The sequence below is a fragment of the Ruditapes philippinarum genome, unplaced genomic scaffold (genome assembly GCF_026571515.1).
Source record: "Ruditapes philippinarum isolate M1 unplaced genomic scaffold, ASM2657151v2 ctg1152_1_1_1_1, whole genome shotgun sequence".
NCBI lineage: Eukaryota > Metazoa > Mollusca > Bivalvia > Venerida > Veneridae > Ruditapes > Ruditapes philippinarum.
Genome location: NW_026856449.1, coordinates 1 through 27274, shown reverse-complemented (window position 1 = coordinate 27274; position 27274 = coordinate 1). Strand labels below are relative to the sequence as shown.

The 27274-nt window shown below is 33.2% G+C and overlaps 1 protein-coding gene across 1 annotated transcript; it reads left to right on the top strand.

Moving 5' to 3' along the window:
• On the top strand, window positions 1-27113 carry LOC132746561 (PRELI domain containing protein 3B-like). The gene is made up of 6 exons (XM_060735745.1): window positions 1-285; window positions 15459-15627; window positions 19463-19549; window positions 24378-24448; window positions 25160-25262; window positions 26512-27113. The coding sequence occupies exons 1-6, from the start codon at window positions 113-115 to the stop codon at window positions 26650-26652; spliced, it is 744 nt and encodes a 247-aa protein (XP_060591728.1). The 5' UTR covers window positions 1-112; the 3' UTR covers window positions 26653-27113.
• The last annotated feature ends 161 nt before the right edge of the window (window positions 27114-27274 follow it).

Sequence of the window (27274 nt, the reverse complement as noted above, 5' to 3'; positions counted from 1 at the left end):
TAATTCAATTCCATACTTAAAAAAATAACTCTGTGAACAACATTTTTCTTATATATTTCTTTTCATTTTCAACATAAACTGGAATTTCATATGAAATTCAATACAGTTTTTAATGAAACTAGTCCCTGCGGATATAGATTTAAAAGATAGTTTTTCGGTTCTTCCTTTTTACGTAAAGGTCGTCGCGAACGTGACAGGCTTACCGGGAAGTAGGCAAGTTTTTCGTCTTTACAGTCGACCAGGGTACAAAAACATGAAAATTTGGAGTAAAGAGCATATATTTGAGTAAGTTTTACCATATTAATTTCTTAATTATTTACGTACTCAACACATTAAATTTTATATGCAACTAGATTTAAACTTTAATATTTTGCAATCATTCCCTGCTCACGTGTTGCCATTGACAGTGATCATTAGCTTGAAAACTAGACAGTTCATGGCATAGCAGATATGTCGAAAGTAATTGGTTTTAAAATCAAAATTATTTGCTCTTTTGTCAAAAAAGTTATCCTTGGTTATGTAATGAAATCATAGAAATTTCCAAGAACATTATACATTATAACCCCGACTGCTCAAAGAATCCCAACTAAGTCTGAAAGTAACTTACATAGTCAGGGCTCACACTGGCTCAAATAAAATAATAGCCAATAATTTCAACTTAAAAAAAATAATAGCCAAAAGTTTAGCGGACTATTCACGAATAAGTGATTAACAACATAAGCAGTTGATTAAATAAACATTACATTTATATCTTTCAGTTTTATAAGGATTCTCAAATAAACTGATACATTTGTGTATATTGATAACTACCTTTTTTTTAAATAGAACCACAACTTTAATTGTTATTATAGAACAGAATAAAAACGTTATAATCAGTGTTTCTGCCAGCTCTGATTTTCTGAGGGTCTTTTATGACCCCATGTGTGATATTTTAGGGGTCATTTCAAATTCATAAGGGTCGTGCCAATTAATTTAACAAAAATGTAAAAAACAACAGGTAGATTCTAACACTTTATAAGTTTCATTTTCTTAGGCACTTTACTTCTTGCCAGAGAACATTTATGTACCATCATGTAGTTTAACTATATGTGAATAAAAATATTGTTAAATACTTGTTTTTGTGTTATATTTTTAAACGGTTATTTTAATTTTTTATGTCAATTTATTCATCAACAAAATTACACCACTTATAATGGATTGTTTTTCTTTCGGGGAATTAGTGTCATCGTCAACATGTTTCATATGATACTTCTTTTTGGTCATGGACAACAATATTTTGTGTATTTTTCGTAAAGAAATTGGTCAATCTCCACTATTTTGGAGCAGACGGCATTTTCCACAGACAGTTAATTCGTTCGCAGAATATGACGACAACAAAATAAATAATTTTGTCTGGGCGCTTTCAATATACAGTATCGTATAAATTCAAGCGTTTATTAACTAGATGAAATTGGCTAAATGCCGGCCCACGGACCCGGTAAATTTCATTTCTCATTAAAATTATAGTGGAGCCCACGGTAAACATTCCGTACATTTTTATACTGAATTGACAGTTTATAGTCTGTATATATGACTCGTGTTGAAATCAGCGACGGTGAAATTCTTGCGTCACAAAATACGCACTAACTAAATTTCATTGCGTCATGGCCGAAAATAATGCGCCAAAAACGCAAAAACGCGCTCTGGCAGAAACACTGTATAATTAGTATAATTACTGTATAACAATAATATTAAAGATTCATTATAACTTTACATAATGTTGTTATCAGACAACTTTTTTTGTTTGTTCTAATCAAATTACCACTGTCAATTTCCACATTTCACACAGAACTGGAGTAGATCTAGGTCATATTAGCCTATAGAAATAACACAAGTTTGCAAACTCATTCACAGAATGCAGCCTTTTTTCTGAATAATTTACTGAAAAATATCATCATCACCAATGTAATACAAATTTTCTGCCATAGTAGTAAAGATTTTTAAACAGAACATAGCTTATTTCACCTTAAAATAAATATCAAAATTATCGGTGTCGCGAAAATATGTGACAATCGGATTTTTCCTGTTTTCTGAAGAAATATTCACAATTTTGGTTGTTGTGCAAATAGTTGTTTGGAATTTAATACTTTTTAACAGTGATTTTTCTCACTTTATTGGGAAGAGGCCTTAGCCTCTTGATTTTGGGAAAAAATATCGCCGAAATTTCTGATTTGGGAAGTAAAAAAGCTGGTTTAAGTTCAGATTTTTGGGAAAACTTCATGATTTGAAAGAAAATTTCAATTGGGAAGAGGCCTTTTTTCGGAGTCTGTTATATAAGTAGGAAAATCACTGTTTAAATATTTTACCATTGTTTTCCACTGGCGATTTAGTCAAGTAGCTTAAAACAAAAAAAAATCAAAATTTGCAATTACTGGAATTCACGGTAAATTTTGGGTAAGTCAATATCCAGTTTATCAATTTTAAAAGGATTTTTGTGGCTTATTGACGGATATTTGATGGCTATTATAAATGCTGGACAACATCTTTAAAGTACTTATACAGTAATACATCTCCAGTGTCTATTCTAGGAATTGAAAAATAGGGGTGATTTTCCCCCCTCTATTTCAAAAAAGGGGGCGATTTTCAAAATCAAAGACAGTGTGCCAATATAAACTGCCAATGTTAAATCGTCTGCATTAAGTTTACACTGAGGCGTTCAACCGATGAAATAATTAAAACGATAATATTTATTTAAGGCAGCAGAAGTTGTCCCCCCTTAATTTTTAAACGAAAACAAATTATTACAGAACTGCCGCGATTGATTATAAAGGGATTGGCAATACAAGTAATCGAACTATCTTTCACGTCTAGATCGTAGCCAAGCTAGGAATTGCCTCATTTTTCTTGATTATTTACTACACTAAAATGGCGCCCAACTGTCAGACCTAGCACACTAGTTCCGGTCGATACGGAACATTCTGTTAATTTCCGTCAACTCACGAAACCAGTACCATACGGTACTAAATTATTATAATTAGCTTACAGTTACCTCCCTTTGGTTTTCGGTGTAAATGTAAACAAAACAACCAAATATAATGCGGGATGGAAGTTTTACGGTTTTATTAACTTTTTTTATAGATGCGCGATTTTCACGCACATGATTTTGAATTGTGCGCGATCTGTTAAATACTAGCGTGAATCGCGCAATCGCGCGTCCTAGAATAGACACTGCATCTCGCATGTATTTTATCACCTCGGGCAATATAGTTAGCAGCACGTGACCGGTAAAAAGTTGACATTCAATTAAATGCACCCTGCTGGTGTTAATTGGGTCTACTGCATTCATTATCGATTTTTACACCTTATATAAACACTGTTGGAAGTAAAAAATAATCGCCAGATTTTGTAGCCAAAATGCAAAAATAATCGCCAATCTTATAAAATAATCGCAAATGGCGACTATGGCGACCGACAGCGTGAGCCCTGCATAGTTTTTTTTTATTTCGAGACGTTTCGGCCCCAAGACGTATCGGCCCCAAACTACCCAAGACGTTTCGGCCCCGGACGTTTCGGCCCTTTATCAAATCGGCCCCAGAATAAGTACTGTCTTTTAAACAGATATATTAATAGAATTTTAATAAAAAAATAATCAATTAATATATATATTTAATCATTTTCTATAAAAACTAGATTATTATAGTAGTAGGGGGAAAGTAATCAATACAAACAGAACAGAACATACTGTAAACTTTATTTGAAAAAATATAATACACAAACAAACAATTATTAACCTGAATAGATAATATTTTATTTAAATGATTAAGAAGCAAGACACAAAACAATACCGTCAATTAGGGATGTGCGGTATTACCGGTATACCGCGGTTTCGCTCAGACGCGGTACGTACCGGTACGACCCCTAGGAATACCGGTTTTTTAATATATATAATTTTACATAATATTTTTGTAAGATTCGGACGTTATTTACCCTGTAATCTGTGTTTCAACTATCAACCTAAATTAAAGTGGAATTCCAAGTCTATTTTTAGAGCAGCAGTAAATGCACAGTATAATACTCTAACGAATAATTAGTCGCGGAAAGGTCAGATCGTTTCCCGGTTGTTTTTCATATTTATTATGTAGTGTAAATACATTTCATCCGCCGACATTTTTATAATTTCTATATATCATTCTTCATTTAAATGCATTAAAAGGGGACACCCATGTTAGTGCTCAGTCTAAGGCTAGTAAACATGTTGACGTATTGACGAGTGGCGACAAGAACAAAACGTAAAGCATTTAGACATAGCCCAACTTGTAAACAGCTCATACCGTCATGGACGAATTCACCACGGTCAAAAATCCAAAGGGGAAATCGGATATTTGGAGGCATTTTAATTAATATTAATCTGTTTTTCTAAAATGTATTGTGTTTTATCAAAATGTTTAAACATTCTTATGGCAGTTGGTCTTAGTTTGCATAAGTTAAACATTAAAAAGTGTCTTCATAATACCGTGGTACATACCGCGGTACACAGGTGAAATACCGCGATATACCGCGGTACAAAAAAATTGGTGGTACCCATCCCTACCGTCAATTAGCATAAAGTTAACAGTAAATTAGTTACACTTTGAAAAAATTACGTATAGTTTAATTAAGATCAAAAGATAATGTTTTATAAGTAAGTAACCAGCCTTTATTGTTTGTTACACCTTTAAAAACATTAAGTGATTAACGTATATCTAAATGGTTCAAGAGATCAAAAGATAATAAATAATTATTCAAAGAATTAAAGTGTCATAATTGTTTAATTGTAATTAAATTAATTGTTGTTAATCAATCAAGCAATACACTATAGTGGGACCGAAACGTCTCGCGGAAAAGGGCCGAAACGTCCAGGGGCCGATTTTTCAACTGGGGCCGATTTGGTTTGGGGCCGAAACGTCCTGTTTGCGTTTTTTTTGTTATTATAAATTCTTTGAAGGCTTGAAGTGTTTTTGCTGCTTTAGGCTGGCATTTCATCTATATGTGAATGTAAAAAACGAATGTTGAACAGAGCTCAATTTTCTTTTGCCAGTAGAAATTTAAAAAACCGTTAAATGCCATGTTAGTGTGAAGTGCCACGCCAGGGTGAAAAGTGTGCATGCAGTCAATTTCTACATGAAGCGATATTTCACGCTGACGTCATTAGTAAATAACTTGTTGTCGGTATAAGCGTGAGGTGATTGAAAATGTTACAGAATTTATCAGAAAATTCCATGTAAAATAATTGTTTTAGGAACCTTTGGGACATACCTCTACGATTTCGAGACGTTTCGGCCCCAAGACGTATCGGCCCCAAACTACCCAAGACGTTTCGGCCCCGGACGTTTCGGCCCTTTACCAAATCGGCCCCAGAATAAGTACTGTATTTTAAACCGATATATTTATAGCATTTCAATAAAAAAATAATCAATTTATATATATATTTTTAATCATTTTGTATAAAAACTAGATTATTATAGTAGTAGGGGGAAAGTAATCAATACAAACAGAACAGAACATACTGTAAACTTTATTTGAAAAAATATAATACACAAACAAACATTTATTAACCATATATAGATAATATTTTATTTGAATGATTAAGAAGCAAGACACAAAACAATACCGCCAATTAGCATAAAGTATAAACAGTTAATTAGTACATGTACACTTTGAAAAAATTACGTATTAGTTTAATTAAGATCAAAAGATAATGTATTCTAAGGAAAAATTGTAAGTTACTTTCTTAATTCAGAAGTTTTTAGTGGTTTGTTTATAGGTAAGTAACCGGCCTTTATTGTTTGTTACACCTTTAAAAACATTAAGTGATTAACGTATATCTAAATGGTTCAAGAGATCAAAAGATAATAAATAATTATTCAAAGAATTAAAGTGTCATAATTGTTTAATTGTAATTAAATTAATTGTTGTTAATCAATCAAGCAATACACTATAGTGGGGCCGAAACGTCTCGCGGAAAAGGGCCGAAACGTCCAGGGGCCGATTTTTCGACTGGGGCCGATTTGGTTTGGGGCCGAAACGTCCTGTTTGCACCTCTACTAAATTAAAAGATTTAGAACTCGGTGAAGAACTCACGAATCTAGTAAAGATTGAATCTTACTTTTGTTTGAACAAATAAAAAATTTAATAGTAGATTCATGTAAAAATAACCCTCACTGCTCATAATCATACTGACTCACCAATAAAACTAAACAAAAGAACAAAATAATTTCTTTATACAATGCGTAGAGGTATATGAAATTTGTGCCCTTGAAATATCATGCCTCAAGTTTCTTGTTCCAAAAAATTATGTTCATGTGGCTCCAACCTCCAAAACTAATACCAAAAGCTTTTGTTATGTGGGAAGATTCCTGAAAAGCAGTACCCCATATTTTTTGTTTTAAACTGTTAAACTTGAATGATACAGTATATATTAGATACTCTCTACTATTTCAGTGTTTTTCCCCCTACTTTGTGAATGGAGCCGGTACCGGACAATTGGGAAAAAAATCCATGCGTTGACTGAATTGGGAATTTTACATAAGATGCAAAATATTTTGGGGAATTTCTTTTATTCCAGGACGACATGAAAAATTATGCATAATAAACACTGTAAAAACCATGTATTATTAACTTAATGATTATTTTGCTTCTTGAGTTGAATAAAAAATGATAATCATAACAATTGCTAATTTTAACAATAAATAATTTAAAAGGTGGTGAAAACACTAAAAGTAGTACGAATATCACTCATGTGGTTATACTTTGGTTTTTATTGCATTTTTCACTTATCAATGTTTTTAGCACCTGTCAAAAGTGACAGGGTGAGCTTTTGTGATCGCTTTTCGTCCGGCGTCCGGCCGTCCGTCGTCCGTCCGTCCGTCCGTAAACTTTTGCTTTAAAAACACATCCCTCATAAACCACTGAGCCAATTTCATCCAAACTTCACAGGAAATGTTCCTTTGGTGGTCACCTTTAAAACATTGTTTCAAAGAATTTAATTCCATGCAGAACTCTGGTTGCCCATGGCAACCGAAAGAAAAATCTTTAAATATCTTCTTTTAAACAACCCTAAGAGTTAGAGCTTAGATATTTGGCATGAAACATCTTCTAATGAGTGTTCTACCAAGTTTGTTCAAATAAAAGCCCTGGGGTCAAAATTGCCCCCCCCGGGGGGCATTGATTTTCCCTATATGCATATAGTAAAAACTTAAAAAATCTTCTTTTAAAGAACTGTAAGAGCTAGAGCTAAGATATTTGGCATGGAACATCTTCTAGTGAGTGTCTACCAAGTTTGTTCAAATAAAAGCCCTGGGGTCAAAATTGGCCCCGCCCCAGGGGGTCATTGATTTTCCCTATATGCATATAGTAAAACACTTAAAAAATCTTCTTTTAAAGAACTGTAAGAGCTAGAGCTTAGATATTTTGGCATGAAACATCTTCTAGTGAATGTCTACCAAGTTTGTTCAAATAAAAGCCCTGGGGTCAAAATTTGGCCCCGCCCCAGGGGGTCATTGATTTTTCCTATATGCATAAAGGTAAAAAATTAAAAAATCTTCTTTTAAAGAACCCAAAGAGCTAGAGCTTAGATATTTGGCATAAAACATCTTCTAGTGAATATCTACCAAGTTTGTTCAAATAAAAGCCCTGGGTCAAAATTGGCCCCACCCTGGGGGGTAATTGATTTTCCCTATATGCATATAGTAAAAACTTAAAAAATCTTCTTTTAAAGAACCGTCAGAGCTAGAGCTTAGATATTTAGCATAAAACATCTTCTAGTAAATGTCTACCAAGTTTGTTCAAATAAAAGCCCTGGGTCAAAATTGGCCCCGCCCCAGGGGGTCATTGATTTTCCCTATATGCATATAGTAAAAACTTAAAAAATCTTCTTTTAAAGAACTGTAAAGAGCTAGAGCTTAGATATTTGGCATGAAACATCTTCTGGTGAGTGTCTACCAAGTTTGTTCAAATAAAAGCCCTGGGGTCAAAATTGGCCCCGCCCCAGGGGGTCATTGATTTTCCCTATATGCATATAGTAAAACACTTAAAAAATCTTCTTTTAAAGAACTGTAAGAGCTAGAGCTTAGATATTTGGCATGAAACATCTTCTAGTGAATGTCTACCAAGTTTGTTCAAATAAAAGCCCTGGGGTCCAAAATTGGCCCCGCCCCAGGGGTCATTGATTTTTCCTATATGCATAAAGTAAAAAAATTAAAAAAATCTTCTTTTAAAGAACCCAAAGAGCTAGAGCTTAGATATTTGGCATAAAACATCTTCTAGTGAATATCTACCAAGTTTGTTCAAATAAAAGCCCTGGGGTCAAAATTGGCCCCACCCTGGGGGTAATTGATTTTCCCTATATGCATATAGTAAAAACTTAAAAAATCTTCTTTTAAAGAACCGTCAGAGCTAGAGCTTAGATATTTAGCATAAAACATCTTCTAGTAAATGTCTACTAAGTTTGTTCAAATAAAAGCCCTGGGGTCAAAATTGGCCCCGCCCCAGGGGGTCATTGATTTTCCCTATATGCATATAGTAAAAACTTAAAAAATCTTCTTTTAAAGAACTGTAAGAGCTAGAGCTTAGATATTTGGCATGAAACATCTTCTGGTGAATGTCTACCAAGTTTGTTCAAATAAAAGCCCTGGGGTCAAAATTGGCCCCGCCCCAGGGGGTAATTGATTTTCCCTATATGCATATAGTAAAAACTTAAAAAATCTTCTTTTAAAGAACTGTAAGAGCTAGAGCTTAGATATTTGGCATGAAACATCTTCTGGTGAATGTCTACCAAGTTTGTTCAAATAAAAGCCCTGGGGTCCAAATTGGCCCCGCCCCAGGGGGTCATTGATTTTCCCTATATGCATAAAGTAAAAACTTAAAAAATCTTCTTTTAAAGAACTGTAAGAGCTAGAGCTAAGATATTTGGCATGAAACATCTTCTAGTGAATGTCTACCAAGTTTGTTCAAATAAAAGCCCTGGGGTCAAAATTGGCCCCGCCCCAGGGGGTCATTGATATTCCTTATATGCATATAGTAAAAACTTATAAAATCTTCTTTTAAAGAACCCAAATAGCTAGAGTTTAGATATTTAGCATGAGACATGTTCTAATGGGTGTCTACCAAGTTTGTTCAAATAAAAGCCCTGGGGTCAAAACTGGCCCCGCCCCGGGGGTCATTGATTTTCCTTATATACATAGCAAAAACTTAAAAATCTTCTTTGAAAAAACCCAAATAACTAGAGTTTAGATATTAAGCATGAAACATCTTTAAGTAAATATCTACCAAGTTTGTTCAAATAAAAGCCCAGGGGTCAAAACTGGCCCTGCTCGAGGGGTGTCATTGTTTTTAACTATATGTGTATAGTAAAAACTTAAAAAATCTTCTTTTAAAAAACCCAATGAGCTAGAACTTAGATGTTTTGCATGAAACAACTTCCTATGGGTGTCTACCAAGTCTGTTCAAATAAAAAATAAAAGCCCTTGGGAAAAAAATTGGGGCCGGGGGGGGGGGGGGGGGGGGGGGGGCTATATACAGGTGAGCGACCTCAGGGCCATCATGGCCCTCTTGTTGTTTTTGTTTACCGATTTTGAGGAAATTTTCAGTGTTATTTTGGGAATTTATCAGTCATGAATTGGGAAATTTGTTGTCTATTTTCTATTGGGAATGGTGCCGTTCTTCGGCATCAGTTATATCAGGGAAAAAACACTGTATTTAAGTGTTTGAGCAGCATTTTGTATTCATTATTTCTAGGAATCTTATTTTGATATGTTTTTATTATTAAATTATCAGTCTAAGGTGTTTCAACAAATTGCTGACCAGTGTTTCCACCCTTGCCAAGGCAAATTTTTTTACAATATATACATACTCTAGCTCTGTCTGTAGGAGTGAAATGAAAGCTTTGTTCTAGAGCCCACCATGATGTTGACATCAGCAAAAACATGTACCGTAAAATTCCTAATAAACGCCCCTCCCCTAATAAAGGCCCCCAGGCTTTTTGATATGGAAAAAATCAACTCATCAGTGCTGAACTCATGAGTAAATCCATAATTTTTTTTGAAATCCTTTAGAATCTATTTTAGATTTTATAGTAAACACAAAATTATCTATTTTATATTTTATAGTAAACACAAAATTGTATCATGTGAACTTTAAAACCTTAACACTTTAATGTTATTACCAACACTTGCTAACACTAAATGTATTTACAATGATTTTTGGATTTAGTAAAAAATGTATTGTAATAAAAGCCCCCCATTTGGAAAATGTTTAGCCCCCGGGGGCGTTTAATAGGAATTTTAGGGTATATCATAAAATTCGAATATTTTAGTGCAAATTGCAGAAATGTTTTTATAGCAAAACACTAACTATATTTTTTAAGAAAAGTTAAAATAACAAATTTTATGCCATTTCAAGTATTTGAATTCATGCAGCAGGGTTTCATAAATACAAGGATTGCCGCTACCTCGAGCACTCGATATCCCTTGACCAATAGGTCATTTTGGACCACGGCCATTTGGCATTCATTTTGTGATATAATTGCCATAAATAATTGTTGATTTTTTTGTTTTTTATATACAGTAAAATTCCTATTAAACGCCCCCGGAGGCTAAACATTTTCCAAAAGGGGGGCTATTATTACAACACAGTAATAATACTGTAAATACATTAATTTTAGTGTTAGCAAGTGTTGGTAATATCATTAAAAAGTGTTACGGTTTTAAAGTTCTTTTTATTCATATTTCATTTTGTGTTTACTATAAAATAAAATGAATTCTGAATGATTGAATAAAATGATGGCTTTAATTATGAGTTCAGCACTGATCATCAGATGAGTAGATTGTTTTCCTTATCAAGAAGCCTGGGGGGCCTTTTACGGTATTATTTGTTTTTAATTTTGAAAAGACCGGTACTTTTTGAATCAGTATTTACCGGTAAAATATAAAACTGTTTTCGGTACGGTATCAAATTGTTAATTTTTTAGCTCGACTATACGAAGTATATGGAGAGCTGTCCTACTCGCCCCGGCGTCCGCGTCCAGATTTTAGATTAAAGTTTTGGTGCAGTAAAATATTTTTCACTATAACTTTGTCATTTCTTAAGGTATCAACTTCAAACTTCAAATATATGTTCCTTATCATCAACCACATCTTATGTGACAAGGTTCATAACTCTAGCACCAATATTTTCAGATTTATCTCCCCTTGAACTTAGAATTTTCCTTAAAAAATACTATTTTTTACTGTTACTTCTTTATTTCTTAAGGGATCAACCTCATACTTCAAATATATGTACCTTATCATCATCCCCATCTTATGTTACAAGGTTCATAACTCTAGCACCAATATTTTCAGATTTATCTCCCCTTGAACTTAGAATTTTCCTTAAAAAATACTATTTTTTACTGTTACTTCTTTATTTCTTAAGGGATCAACCTCATACTTCAAATATATGTACCTTATCATCATCCCCATCTTATGTGACAAGGTTCATAACTCTAGCACCAATATTTTCAGATTTATCTCCCTTTGAACTTAGAATTTTCCATAAAAAATATTATTTTTTACTGTTACTTATTTATTTCTAAAGGGATCAACTTCATACTTCAAATATATTTACATTATCATCATCCACATCTTATGTGACAAGGTTCATAACTCTAGCACCAATATTGCAAGAATTATCTCCCCATAAACTTAGATTTTTTTACTAGAAAAATGTTATTTTTTATTATAACTTTTTATACCCCCAAAAACGAAGTTTGGGGGGGTATATAGGAGTCACCCTGTGGTCGGTCGGTCGGTCGGTTGGTCGGTCGGGCGGTCGGTCGGTCGGTCGGTCCAGACGTCCGTTGCATTTTCCTTGTCCGGAGCATAACTTTAAGACTAATGCTTGGAATTCAATATAACAACACACAATGGTCAAGCACATTGAGAGGAAGTGCAGTGCACAAGAACCATAACTCTACCTTGATTAATTACAGAGTTATTGCCCTTTGTTACTTTTCCTTGTCCGGGGCATAACTTGAAAACTACTGGTTGGAATTCAAAACAACTTCACACAATTGTCAAACACAATAAGGGGAAGTGCAGTGCACAAGAACCATAACTCTATCTAAAGTAATTACAGAGTTATTTCCCTTTGTTGCTTTTCCATTGCTTTTTTTTTGTCTGTTGCATTTACCTTGTCCGGAGCATAACTTGAAGACTAATGGTTGGAATTCAATATAACTACATACAATGGTCAAGCACATTGAGAGGAAGTGCAGTGCACAAGAAGCATAACTCTATCTTGACTAATTACAGAGTTATTTCCCTTTGTTACTTTTCCTTGTCCGGGGCATAACTTGAAAACTACTGGTTGGAATTCAAAACAATTTCACACAATTGTCAAACACAATAAGGGGAAGTGCAGTGCACAAGAACCATAACTCTATTTAAAGTAATTACAGAGTTATTGCCCTTTGTTACTTTTCCATTGCTTTTTTTTGTCCGGACCATAACTTGAAGACTAATAGTTGGAATTCAATATAACTACATACAATGGTCAAGCACATTGAGAGGAAGTGCAGTGCACAAGAACCATAACTCCATCTTGATTAATTACAGAGTTATTGCCCTTTGTTACTTTTCCTTGTCCGGGGCATAACTTGAAAACTACTGGTTGGAATTCAAAACAACTTCATACAATTGTCAAACACAATAAGGGGAAGTGCAGTGCACAAGAACCATAACTCCATCTTGACTAATTACAGAGTTATTGCCCTTTGTTACTTTTCCATTGCTTTTTTGTCCGGAGCATAACTTGAAGACTAATGGTTGGAATTCAATATAACTTAATACAATGGTCAAGCACATTGAGAGGAAGTGCAGTGCACAAGAACCATAACTCTACCTTGATTAATTACAGAGTTATTGCCCTTTGTTACTTTTCCTTGTCCGGGGCATAACTTGAAAACTACTGGTTGGAATTCAAAACAACTTCATACAATTGTCAAACACAATAAGGGGAAGTGCAGTGCACAAGAACCATAACTCCATCTTGACTAATTACAGAGTTATTGCCCTTTGTTACTTTTCCATTGCTTTTTTGTCCGGAGCATAACTTGAAGACTAATGGTTGGAATTCAATATAACTTCATACAATGGACAAGCACATTGAGAGGAAGTGCAGTGCACAAGAACCATAACTCCATCTTGACTAATTACAGAGTTATTGCCCTTTGTTACTTTTCCTTGTCCAGAGCATAACTTGAAAACTACTGTTTGGAATTCAGTACAACTTCATACAGTCGTCAAGGACATTAAAAGGAAGTACAGTGCACAAGAGCCATAACTCCATTTTGACAAAATACAGAGTTACTGCCCTTCGATACTTTTCCTTGTCCTGAGCATAACTTAAAACATACTGGTTGGAATTCAAAACAACTTCATACAATGTTCAAGCACAATAAGAGGAAGTGCAGTGCACAAGAACTATAACTCTATCTTCAGTTTTTATAGAGTTTTTGCCCTTTGTTCCTTTTCTTTGTCTTTCTGGACTTATTACAGAGTAATTCAATTAAACTTCATCAATGGCCAACCACATTGAAAGGAAATGCAACATACAAGAACCACAACTATCTTTAATTGCCAACAACCATAACTCTATATTTCAATTCTTTTACAAGGTATTCTGTTACTAGTAACATCCTCATTTCCGAAGCAGTCTTGTGGGGGTATTAATCACATTTAGTGATAGTTCTAGTTTATTTTTAAAGGTATCTACCTCAAACTTCAAATACTTATTCCTTATCATCAATTACATTTTATGTGACAATGTGCATAACTCTTGAAGCAATATTTACAGATTTATCTCTCTTTGAACTTAGGATTTTCTTTAAGAAATATAATAACTTCTTTACTTTTTAAGGTATCTACTTCAAACTTCAAATATATATTTCTTATCATTACACAAATGTTGTGTGACAAGGTCCATAACTCTAGCATGACTATTTCTAGAATTAATCCCCTTGATCTTGGAATTTATGTTAACAAATGTTATTTTTAGTCCCCTACCGGTTTACCGGAGGGGACTTTAGGTTTACCCTCCGTCCGTCTGTCCGTCCGTCCGTCAGTCCGTCCGTCCACAAAACTGGATCCCGCGATAACGCAAAAAGTACTGAAAATATTTTAATGAAACTTGATATATGGATAGATGGCAGTATGGAGATTATGCACGTCTTTTTCTTTTCTTCCTATGTTGAAAATTCTGGTTGCTATGGCAACAAATAGACTGAAAATATGGCAAATTTTACACATAACCTGGATCCCGCGATAACGCAAAAAGTACTGAAAATATTTTTATGAAACTTGATATATGGATAGATGGCAGTATGGAGATTATGCACATCTTTTTCTTTTCTTCCTATGTTGAATATTCTGGTTGCTATGGCAACAAATAGACTGAAAATATGGCAAATTTTACACATAACCTGGATCCAGTGATAACACAAAAAGTACTGAAAATATGTTTATGAAACTTGACATATGGGTAGATGGCAGTATGGAAATTATGCACATCCTTTTCTTATCTTCCTATGTTGAAAATTCTGGTTGCTATGGCAACAAATAGACTGAATTTCAAGATTTCTGATTCTAGTTTTTAAGTTTTTTTCACTATAAATTCTTATTTCTTAATGTATTTTCTTCAAACTTTAAATATAAGTTGCTTGTCATCAACGCACATCATATGTGACAAGGTTTACAACTCTAGCACAAAGTTTATCAGAATTACCTCCCTTGAACTTAAAATTTTCATGAAAAAAACTCTTTTTTTTTTAATAACTTCTTTTTCTGAATGTATCTACTTCAAACTTCATATAAATGTTTCATATTATCACTCAACATTAAATTTTGTGAGTGTTCAATACTCTAGCAAGACTATTTCCAGAATTATGCCCCTTTTGAACTTAGACTTTTTTTTGAGAAATTGGTAATTTTTACTCCAACTTCTTCAATCATGATAGGATTTTAAAAATGTTATATTTTGATAACAGGGATGTTTAAAAAATAACTTTAGAGGGTCTTTCAGTCCGTCTGTCTGTACATAAAAACTGTTTCCTGTGATCACTTTCAAAGAACTTTTTCAACAAATTTACTTAAAATAGGAACCTAAGTGAATGGCCCTTCAAAATGTTGCTTGGGCTCTTACTGGTAGGGGACTTATGGATTGCTTGCAATACTATGATAATTGCTTGTTTTACTATAACTTAATACATAATTATACATAATTGATTTTTCTTTCATTGTTTTGTCCTCCTTACTGCGTCCAGTATTTTATTAGTCGAGCTTCGCTGTCTCCTGTGACAGCTCTTGTTATTTTTTGTAATATCATTACATATAAATTTACTGACTGTATATGTGTAATTAGGTCTCTGAAGAAAAGTGCTGTAAAATTGTGTGGTTAATTTTTTCCAGTAATCCTTGGGAACTAGTGGCAAGGGCTCAATGGAGAAAATATCCCAACAAATTTAACCAGGCAGTTGAAGGCATTGATGTTGTGGACAGAAGAATAGATGAAAAAGGTGTTTTGAAAACTCATCGTCTGTTAAGCACGAAATGGGGTATTCCAGGTTGGGCCACTAAGGTAATTAAACATAGAAAATAAAGCTTATTCATCTGACAGTAAGAAATTGCACATTTGGCAGGGTTGCAGTGTGCCATAAATGACTGATTTGCAGTATTTATCACCATATTTCTAAATTTAGGGCTATATGTGCATAATTTAACCATAATTTGGTATTTCGAGGATTTTAAGTTCCGTTTTCAATGTGTAAATTACTTTCTTTGATCAGAATATTTTATTGTTTAACACATTTTTAAAAAATTCATGAAATTTAGCCTGAATCTTGAGGCATGCTGCTACAAAGCACGTTATTATCTTCATAAAAAAACAACATACACAGATCATTTTGGAGATTTAAGTCGGAAACAGTGATATTTATTTACTACTTTGTACATCTTGGTGTTCAGCATAATTAATGCTATTGCTGGTAAAAAATGAAACTGTAAAGTAAGTTTGAAAAATTACATGCATTGTATTTTCTATTCAAGTGCAGGTTTACATATTTGAGCAGCGTCACGACAAAACCAACGTAATGCGTTTGCGACCAGCATGGATCCAGACCAGCCTGCTCATCCGCACAGTCTGATCAGGTTCCATGCCTGTTCGCTTACAAGCCCTCTTACAAGTAGAGAAACTGATAGCGAACAGCATGGATCCTGATCAGACTGCGCGGATGCGCAGGCTGGTCTGGATCCATGCTTGTCGCAAACCCACTATGTTGGTTTTGTCATGACGCGGCTCATTTATTGGTATTATTGAAACATGATGTGAAAATTTACAGGTTTTGGGTACGTCTGGCCTAGTATATGCCAGAGAGATCTCTGTTTTTGATCCTATTACACGATATATGCACATCAGATCGTGTAATGTGAGTAAAATGAGAAAATAGTATTTTACACACAGGCTGATAAGTGAAACAAGTCTGAAGAAAATTTTCAAGAATTGCATTTCATATTAGCTATTTTTATTCTTTTTCTTAGCCACTAAAATAAAGTTTGGATATTAAGAAGTTTGTATTAAAGATACATGTATAAACTAAAGTTAGTTGTGTTAAAATGATTTTGAGAAAGAAATTTATGTATGATTTTATTGTCATAATCATTTGAAATAAGTGGAATTCAGATAAAACAATATTTGTAAATTAGATATTAAAGTTAACTGATAAGTATTTACTTGCCAGTCTGTAGGTAGAATACAGTTCCTGGTGTACTTTCTAAGGCTTTCCTTGCATGAACTGGACTAAAGATGATCCATCCATCATTTTGTAGAAGCACATACATTGATGTATTTTATTTGCTTCTTTCTTACTGTGCCTTTACCACATGACTTTTGGCCCCACTGCTTTTCATTACAAGTTTTTGTTTAATCTGCATGTTAAGGAAATCTGTACAAATATTTCATTATTTTATATGGGATAAAGTGTAGAGCCCACACTGCTCATTCTAATCTAGAGTAATCCATTCATGTAGAATGTTTCTTGGGGAAAATGTAGTATATTTCTTTCAAAAGTGAAGCCACATGAGTTTCTGAATGTTCCAACACACCATCTCTGTTTCTTTTTACTGTTTGAAACTGTGAAATTATCAGTTTTATATTTCACTGATATAATTCTATAAACCACCAAAAAGCATGTAATGAAACTTTGTAAAGGTTAAGCTTATGATAAGGTATAACCCAGAACTTTTACCTGCTGACAAATTGTTCTAATATCTTAAAAGTAAGAAAAAAAAGGTTTGTTATTCAAAGCAGGACTAATGTAACAGTCAAAGAGTGAAAAATGAAATAGTAGACTAGTGTTACTGGAAAAAAAAAACATGTGAGCAGTTGATGGATGGATCACCATATCATTTCACCATAAATGTTATTTTGTTTTGTGTTTTTGCTCACCAGAGTAATGAGTAACTTACAAGCTTATAATTATAAACCTGTAAATGTTATAATGTCCTTTCTATTCCAACAATTTTAAGTTAGGTCAGCGTTTGACATGTGTACAGGGTGATGATGGGGAATTCCATAACCAAGAGGTTCATGTTGTTACTTCAAACTACTTGCCCATTCCTGTAAGTGTTGTATGTTCAAATCCTTGCAGGGTCTTTGAATATTTCAAAGCACGGAAGTTAATATCCGGCTAGCTTACAGAATGTCATTGATTTTATGCAAGTGCCTGCTTGAAATAATACAAGAAGGGACACCTCCACCAGGAAAGGCACCATACAACATTTAAGATTGTCATTGTTAATTAAAACTCAGCAAACAAAAGGCTGGTCAGCCTTTTCTATACTGCTAATCACACAGGTTTTCAAATTGTCGGTACTGAAATCCCTCCAAATAATATTGGACTGTCCCACATATAAAAAAAAACAACTTTATATTCAATGTAAATATTTGCCTGACATATTATTAAGAATGTTATTATATGATTTCGATCTAAATAGCTGTGATTTACTGTTACTCTTGTGAGCTATATTAAGTTGTATTCATTTTTAGCTCGACTATTCGAAGAATATGAGAGCTATTGTAGTCGCCCCGGCGTCGGCGTCGGCGTCGGCGTCAGCGTCCGCGTCGGCGTCTGCGTTGGTTAAAGTTTTTTGTAAAGTCAAATATCTCAATTATTACTAGAGATATTCAATTGAAACTTACAATACTTATTTATAGTAACAAGGCCCATCAGATTGACAAGTTGGATAACTCTGCCTACAATATTGACAGAATTATGCCCCTTTTTAACTTAGAAATTTTGGTTAAAGTTTTTGGTAAAGTCAAATATCTCAATTATTGCTTGAGATATTCAATTGAAACTTACAATACTTATTTATAGTAACAAGGTACATCAGATTGACAAGTTGGATAACTCTGCCTACAATATTAACAGAATTATGCCCCTTTGGAACTTAGAAATTTTGGTTAAAGTTTTTTTGTAAAGTCAAATATCTCAATTATTGCTTGAGATATTCAATTGAAATTTAAAATACTTTTTTATAGTAACAATGTACATCAGTTTGCAAAATTGCATAACTCTGCCTGCAATATTTGCAGAATTATTCACCCCTTTGAAACTTAGAAATTTTGGTTAAAGATTAAAGGTCTTCAAAGATATTTACTTGAAACTTTACACATGCACTTAGGGTCATAATTGGAGGGTCATAATTGTATGTCACTGACCAAGTTCCATAACTCTATCTTGCATTAAGGCTGATTCATATCCCCTTTTCTACTTAGTCTCTTGGTTAATGTTTACATGCAAGTTTTACATATCTCAATAACTATTAAAGATATTTATTAAAAACTTCACATATGCATTTAGGGTCATAATTGTAGGTCACTGACAAAGGTCAATAATTCTATCTTGCATTTAGGCTGATTTTTCTCCCCTTTTTCAACTTAGAAATTCATGGTTAAGTTTTTCTTGTAAGTTGTTATCTCAATAACTACTGAAGGGTTTGTGCCTTTTTCGGGACAATTTTATGCATTCATAATAATAAAGCAGTGATTTACTTGATAAAACATCTTAATAACAAGCCTTTGTACCTTTTCTGTCAAATTTATTTATTCATAGGTAATTAGTATTATTATACTCAATAAAACACCCTTGTGACATTACCTTCCGAATAGTCAAGCCAATACTGTATAATTAGACTCTCTCTTAGGCCTTTAACATGAATTTATAAAAAAAAATTAGCCCTTTTGTGAACTTAAAAAATTAAACAATATAAAGGCTCTTTTACTATCAAGCACTTAGAATAGTCGAGCGTGCTGTCCTACAGACAGCTCTTGTTTTTGTATGCAAGTACTGTTATTGTACATTGGTTTTTCTATTTTTGTTTATATTTTGATATGTATTTTTTTGTTGTCACAGATAGTAGGATCCGATGGTATTGGCCATGCAAGTGAACACTCAACTGTTGATCCCAAGAACAAAACCATGGAATTAAAAACACGCAATGTATGTTGTATTGTGATTTTCAATATTTTCCTTTATTTTGCTTATTTTTTTGTCTTAGTCATTTTTAGTGACTGGTCCATAAAGTTGTATTTATTATACCCCCAAAAACGAAGTTTGGGGGGGTATATAGGAGTCACCCGGTGGTCGGTTGGTCTGTCGGTCCAGACGTCCGTTGCATTTTCCTTGTTCGGAGCATAACTTGAAGACTAATAGTTGGAATTCAATATAAGGCCAAAATAAAAAATATGTCTGGTTCAGGGAACCCAACCGACCCTATTTTTTTACTTCCGACCCTAAACTTTTTTTTTTGATTTTCGGTACGAAAATTACAAATGTGAAAATTTTGTTTTACGATGCCTGTTCAAATAGCCGATGAGTAACAATCTTAAAATAATCAAAAAATATTTAATCTTATATGATCAAAATCAACAACAAGTAGAATTGTGAATGTTTCTGCAGGAAACAGACAAATTTTCAATTGTCACATATTTTCGCGATGCCGCTTTTTTATAATTAAAAAAATCGTAACCAAAAGGGAGATATGTTTTGTTAAAATGTGTGTAATAACACTTAAAATATAGTTAAGAAATTAAATTAACTATTAGTTGAGATGGAGCCATTACCAGTATGTGTTTGTAACATACAATGAATATTTTCTTTTTTAAGGTAGGGGGGTGTAAGGTCTGATGATGTATGTTTTTTAAATTATATTTCAAATATTTTCAATCACTTTTATTGTACAGTGTTTTCCATTTGGGACATATTACCATTTTCCTGAATAAGCTTTTTCTCTGTTCAAACTCTGACTCCCCAACCCCTTACTCTGCTATACATCATATTTGTCAACTGCAGATAAGTGCAGCAAAGATGGCTTAACATATTCAATGTGATCTGGAACTCCTACTTTTTTGTACTTGGGAGTCCCAAGACTCCTTCTTTGTAAGAACCCTGCAACTGTTGGTACCAGTTGCACATATAGACTTGCAGAAGACCATCTGAAGACCATTTGAATATGTTTAATATTAAAATTATATATACAGTAGCTGTGTTATTTTGGTCCCCGGAATAGTGCATGTCAGATGTTCTAAGCTTATAATACAGCATTATCATTAACTTGTTACAGAGTTGACCCTTGATCTTTTAATTGTCAGACCTGTCAGATGCAGGTTAGCATAGTACAACGGGTGATTCAAAGGGAAAGGGTACATAATAAGCAGAATAGAAAGCAAATTAGTATGAATACAGGTGCTACATGGTTAAATGACTACATACAAGAAATAAACAACACAATATCACATGCTGATAGTTTATTACAAAATGGTGTTTGCATTGATTGATTACAATCTTTGTTTAAGTATGTTAAGCAAGCAACACATCTATATATGGAAAATAAGACATTCTCTCAACCCAAAAAAAAAAAAAAAAAAAAATCCCTACCCTCCTAATTTTTTGGACCAATGTTTCCTGAACCAGACATATTTTTTTATTTGGCCTAACTACATACAATGGTCAATCACATTGAGAGGAAGTGCAGTGCACAAGAACCATAACTCTATCTTGACTTATTACAGAGTTATTGCCCTTTGTTACTTTTCCTTGTCTGAGGCATAACTTGAAAACTACAAGTGGAATTCAAAACAACTTCATACAATAATTGTCAAACACAATAAGTGGAAGTGCAGTGCACAAGAACCATAACTCTATCTAAAGTAATTACAGAGTTATTGCCCTTTGTTGCTTTTCCATTGCTTTTTTTTGTCCGGACCATAACTTGAAGACTAATGATTTGAATTCAATATAACTACATACAATGGTCAAGCACATTGAGAGGAAGTGCAGTGCACAAGAACCATAACTCCATCTTGACTAATTACAGAGTTATTGCCCTTTGTTACTTTTCCTTGTCCGGGGCATAACTTGAAAACTACTGGTTGGAATTCAAAACAACTTCATACAATTGTCAAACACAATAAGGGGAAGTGCAGTGCACAAGAACCATAACTCTATCTAAAGTAATTACAGAGTTATTGCCCTGTGTTGCTTTTCCATTGCTTTTTTTTTGTCCGGACCATAACTTGAAGACTAATAGTTTGAATTCAATATGACTCCATACAATGGTCAAGCACATTGAGAGGAAGTGCACTGCATAAGAACCATAACTCTATCTTGACTTATTACAGAGTTATTGCCCTTTGTTACTTTTCCTTGTCCGGGGCATAACTTGAAAACTACTGGTTGGAATTTAAAACAACTTCATACAATTGTCAAACACAATAAGGGGAAATGCAGCGCACAAGAACCATAACTCTATCTAAAGTAATTACAGAGCTATTGCCCTTTGTTACTTTTCCATTGCCTTTTTTGTCCGGACCATAACTTGAAGACTAATGATTGGAATTCAATATAACTTCATACAATGGTCAAGCACATTGAGAGAAAGTGCAGTGCACAAGAACCATAACTCCATCTTGACTAATTATAGAGTTATTGCCCTTTGTTACTTTTCCTTGTCCAGAGCATAACTTGAAAACTACTGTTTGGAATTCAATACAACTTCATACAGTTGTCAAGGACATTAAAAGGAAGTGCAGTGCACCAGAGCCATAACTCCATTTTGACAAAATACAGAGTTACTGCCCTTTGATACTTTTCCTTGTCAGGAGCATAACTTAAAACATACTGGTTGAATTCAAAACAACTTCATACAATGGTCAAGCACAATAAGAGGAAGTGCAGTGCACAAGAACTATAACTCTATCTTCAGTATTTATAGAGTTATTGCCCTTTGTTCCTTTTCTTTGTCTTTCTGGACTTATTACAGAGTAATTCAATTAAACTTCATCAATGGCCAACACATTGAAAGGAAATGCAACATATAAGAACCACAACTATCTTTAATTGCCCACAACCATATCTCTATATTTCAATTCTTTTACAAGGTATTCTGTTACTAGTAACATCCTCATTTCCGAAGCAGTCTTGTGGGGGTATTAATCACATTTAGTGATAGTTCTAGTTTGAAAAAGCTTTTTCTTCATCTCTCATGGGTTCAAACAGATTGAAAATAAGTTTTTACTGTAATTGTAAATTCATGGAATCTTAATAGTTAATAAAGGGGATTTTAACATGGAAAATTCATTAAATTCCTAAAAAATTGTGGAAAGTGGAACTATGTCCTAGAAGAAAAGATCTAAACATCTTAAATAACAGACAAGAATGTTTTGCAAGGCTATGAACAATTCTGTATCATTCTGTTTCGGTCAAATATGCTTTAAACGAATCACATTTGGGTTCTTTATTATTGCTCAATTTCAGAATACATCTTACTTTCAAAACTTAAGTATTGCACTGTTTCCTATATGGAATTTTTTTGTTTTAAGCAATTTGCATAAACCCTTGGCATTAGAATTTAAATTGAAAATAAATGGTTGTTAAGCGTGTAATTGTGTTTCATTTCCTGAAAGTTAAATTTTTACTTTCTATGCCCTAACATCAGTAGCTCAGTAGATGTTTTGTTTTCCTGCCTGTAAGTCTTACTATTGAAAGTTTGACCACAGGAACTTGAAATTCTATCACTTTTAACAATAATATGCAAAATATACCCCCTATATACTATAAAAAAACACAAGGAATGAAACGCCTTTTCCCCACCCGAACATAATTTACGCCGAACAAATCAACAAAACAACGGATCAAAATAATCTATCTGGCCATTTCGATAAACAATACATAAATGCATCAAATACCACCGATAACTTTTTTAATTTCGTAGCTATATATGAATAATTCAACATTTTCTGATTATTTCCCACGATCTGAGTTTGTCGCCGACTCCATTTCGTGACGTCACTGGATGTTGATTCGAGGAGAATAATATTTATTAAAATTATTTTTAACAAGTTCCAAAAATAACAAGTTTGCAAGTAAAATACTGTCAAACTAGAACAAATGACTGATTTATTTCTTACGACAGGGCTGAATTTATTTGCTGGGCCATATCAAATAGAGTACTCAATTTTTTTTTAAAAACGAAAGTACTATTTCAAAGATTTACCGTTCTTGTTTGGGGTTTCCCTTTCAAATGTATTTATAAAAGTAATTTGTTAAAAAGGTTTTTACATGAAGATGTTTAAAATCTATTTTACATAGAATAATTTGCAATAAAAGTTTTATACATACCTGTTATTTTTTGGAACTTATTAAAAATAATTTTAAATAAATATTATTCTCCTCGATTCAAAATCCAGTGACGTCACAGAATGGAGTCGGCGACAAACTCAGATCGCAGGAAATAATCAGAAAATGTTGAATTATTCCTACACAGCTACGCGATTTTAAAAAGTTATCGGTGGTATTTGATGCATTTATGTATTGTTTATCGAAATGGCCAGATAGAATAATTTGATCCGTTGATTTGTTCGGCGAAAATTATGTTCGGGTGGGGAAAAGGCGTTTCATTCCTTGTGTTTTTTTTATAGTATATAGGGGGTATATTTGGATATTATAATTAATATTGGTTATTTGATAGAATTTCAAGTTCCTGTGGTTTGACAATAATATTTTCATAATTCAGCATTCTTCATTAAATTCTTATTGAGAGTAAAACGAGAATGGAAACTGAGCTTTCATTTAAATCTCAGAGATTTATTTAATTTTTCTATATGAATTATTTATATTACATAATAACACATGTATTGATTTGAAGGCGAAATGCCTTTGGTCAACATCACTAAGCAGGCCAGAAAAAGGTATGTTGAACTCATCCAAAGTAAATGATAACATGATATTATTCTTTCTTGATTTTCAAAGTTCACCTGTTTCATTTCAGTTGACATTTTGCAATATGATAACAATAGATGAAACACTTGTGTACTCTCCCCATCCAGAAGACAAGAATAAGTAAGTTCACTTAAATGATGACTCTAATATATCTTAATTACCTAGGTAAAAAAGACATTTTTATTCAGCAGCAATAAATTCCAAAGAATCATATTTGATATTTTGACTTGTATATTTGTAAATATAGTTTAGCCAAGGTTTATAACTGATATGATAACAAAACTAAACAAAGAAACTAAATTTGTTTATAACTGCTACTGAAAAAAAATAAAAGAATTTTTTACAGTTTGTAAAGATATGTTAGCTAAGTCAGTAAAAAGTATTGATTTCAGTTTACTTCAGGTATTAGGCTCTGTGTTATTTGATTTTAGCTTAACTTTTTATGTGGGCACTGACCAGGCCTTCTTTTCCTAATAGATATAGTTACTTCCAGTAAACAAAGGCATTCCCAATGCCAAAATACATTATTTTTCTTTCCTGATTGAGAAACATAAATTTAAGGAGGCCTTGATTTTGAGGTTTGTGTTGTCAGGGGACATTTGTGTACACATTTTCTTTCCTTAGAACTAAAGAGCTAAGATGAAATGAGATCTTTTGTCACCAGTCTAAACTTGTATCATTCTTTCTTACCTAGGATGAATCAAATTTTTGAAGTCATATATCAAATAGTGTGCATTTCAGTATGATGAGACATTTCAGTAAAGCTGATAGCAGTATCATATATGATTTTGACATTTCCTTAGGGTGTTAATCATATATTAACAATTTCAGGACTTGCTTAAAGCAGGAAGCTGTGATCAATGTTAAAGGTATCCCATTTGGCAGCTACATTGAATCATTTGTTTGTGACAATATATCAAAGAATGCATCCAAGGTGAGTACAATAGATTGATAGGTATTTATTTTTAACAATGCTTTTTTTTTCACTTTAAAGCAGCACTCATCCAGATTAATGCTTATTTTCATGAAAATTTTGAAAATGTATTTAACAGTATAATATTGTATAGTAACCAAAATGAAGCAACTAACACATTATCAATGGCACTTCTTACCCACGTAAATAACAAAAAGAGGTAAAAATATGCAAAAATCGCTCTACTGCGTTGGTGCGTTGGTAACGCAGTAGAAATATAGTTTGAAATGATGAAAAATTAGCAATTAGACACTTGTAATATGCAATATTTTACTTGAATCTTGATTCTTTCTACTTTTCCTAAAATCTTAGTACATGTTTTTCAAGTTTCATTTTATTGAAATATTTTGGCTCATCTGGAGGCATGCTGCTTTAAAGGGAATGATGGAAGGGCCATTGGTAGGGGGGAAATGTGTCGTGGAGGGGGGAAAGGGAAATCTAGAAACAGATACAATACTATGTTTTATGTTAATTGTGATGCAATACAATACATTTTCCAAACTACAATGTCCCTCTTGTCCCACCCATGAACACATTTTTTTTACTTCTGTACAAAATTCTGTTTCAAAAATAGGGGGAAAAGATATAAAAAGTATATAGGGGGAAAATATATATACTTTTTGAAGAGGGGATTTTTTTCCTCAATTGGCACTTAAAATACTGTTTTAGAGTCCCAAAGGTTGAAAATATTACAACGATGAATTTAGGGACCTTAAACTGAAAAATATGCTAAAGTTAATGAAACTATTATCAAAATTTAATTGAAAATTGATATTTAGTATGATTCTAAGCCAAATTAAGTTATAAGTGTAATAACCTTTCATTTTTAGACAATTTTGCGCCATAAAAATTATTATTCTGATCTAAAGAAAGCTACTCTGGTACATATATTAAGGAAACACAAGTTATGTGTTAAATATATAACAGACAAGTTCTGGATTATGTGTGACCACCTCTGTGGTCGAGGGGTTAGAGTCAATGACTTCGAACTTCCAGTTACCTCTCTGGCGTAGGTTCAATCCCCGGGAGATGCTATGGTAGTTTAGCGCAGAGGAAGGTAGTCTAGTACTGGTGTAACTTTCCAGGAACGATGGTTAGGAAACTACCCGCCTATATGACTGAAATACTGTTGGGAAAAGGCGTAAAATGAAACAATCAAAAACTGGATTATGTGCAGGAACGTTAACATTTCAAGTGATATACATTTTAGGGACGAGAAGCGATGGACCATGTTATAAATGTTATACAGATGGAAACCAGAGATTTACAATTAAGAGCTCAACAAGCCATGGAAACTATCAACCTTAATTTCGAGGCCATGGAATCGAACAATCTCAGTTTCGAAGTTTGACGAGAAAACAATCTAGGGTCTTCCAATTATAAATCATGGTTTCATCATCTGCTTGAGATTAACCAAGATCTGATCCTGAAAAAACTTGATTTTTCAAATCTTGTTAATGTTTGAAATCATCATCTAAAGACTGTGCCTCTAAGTTGACAATGAATTGTTTATCATCTTAAAACCCATATGCGGACCATAAAGAATCTGTTATGTGTAAAGTTACAAGTTTCTTAGTGCTTTTTATAAGATAGCTTCAAAATGGACACATATCAACAGCTGATTAATGCTGATAGATATATTAAATCTTTATACTAATCAAAGTATATGTACTAGTGCTTATTGTCACTTATTTCATCAGATACTTAAATAACAAAGAACTTTAATGGTTAAGAATAACATAACCAAATACTTTTACAACAAGCTAAATATTGAAATTTGAAAAATCATGATTACGAAAGAATTGATTTTTTTACAAAATATATTTTTTTGTCTATAAGTAGGAAACATGGTTATTTTAGTAAAATTTTAAGTATTTCTAAAAGGTTGACTGCATCATTTACAAATATTTATGTTTTTGGATGTCCAAAAAACTGTAATAAATATTGATTTCTTTGGAACAAACATTCTTGTG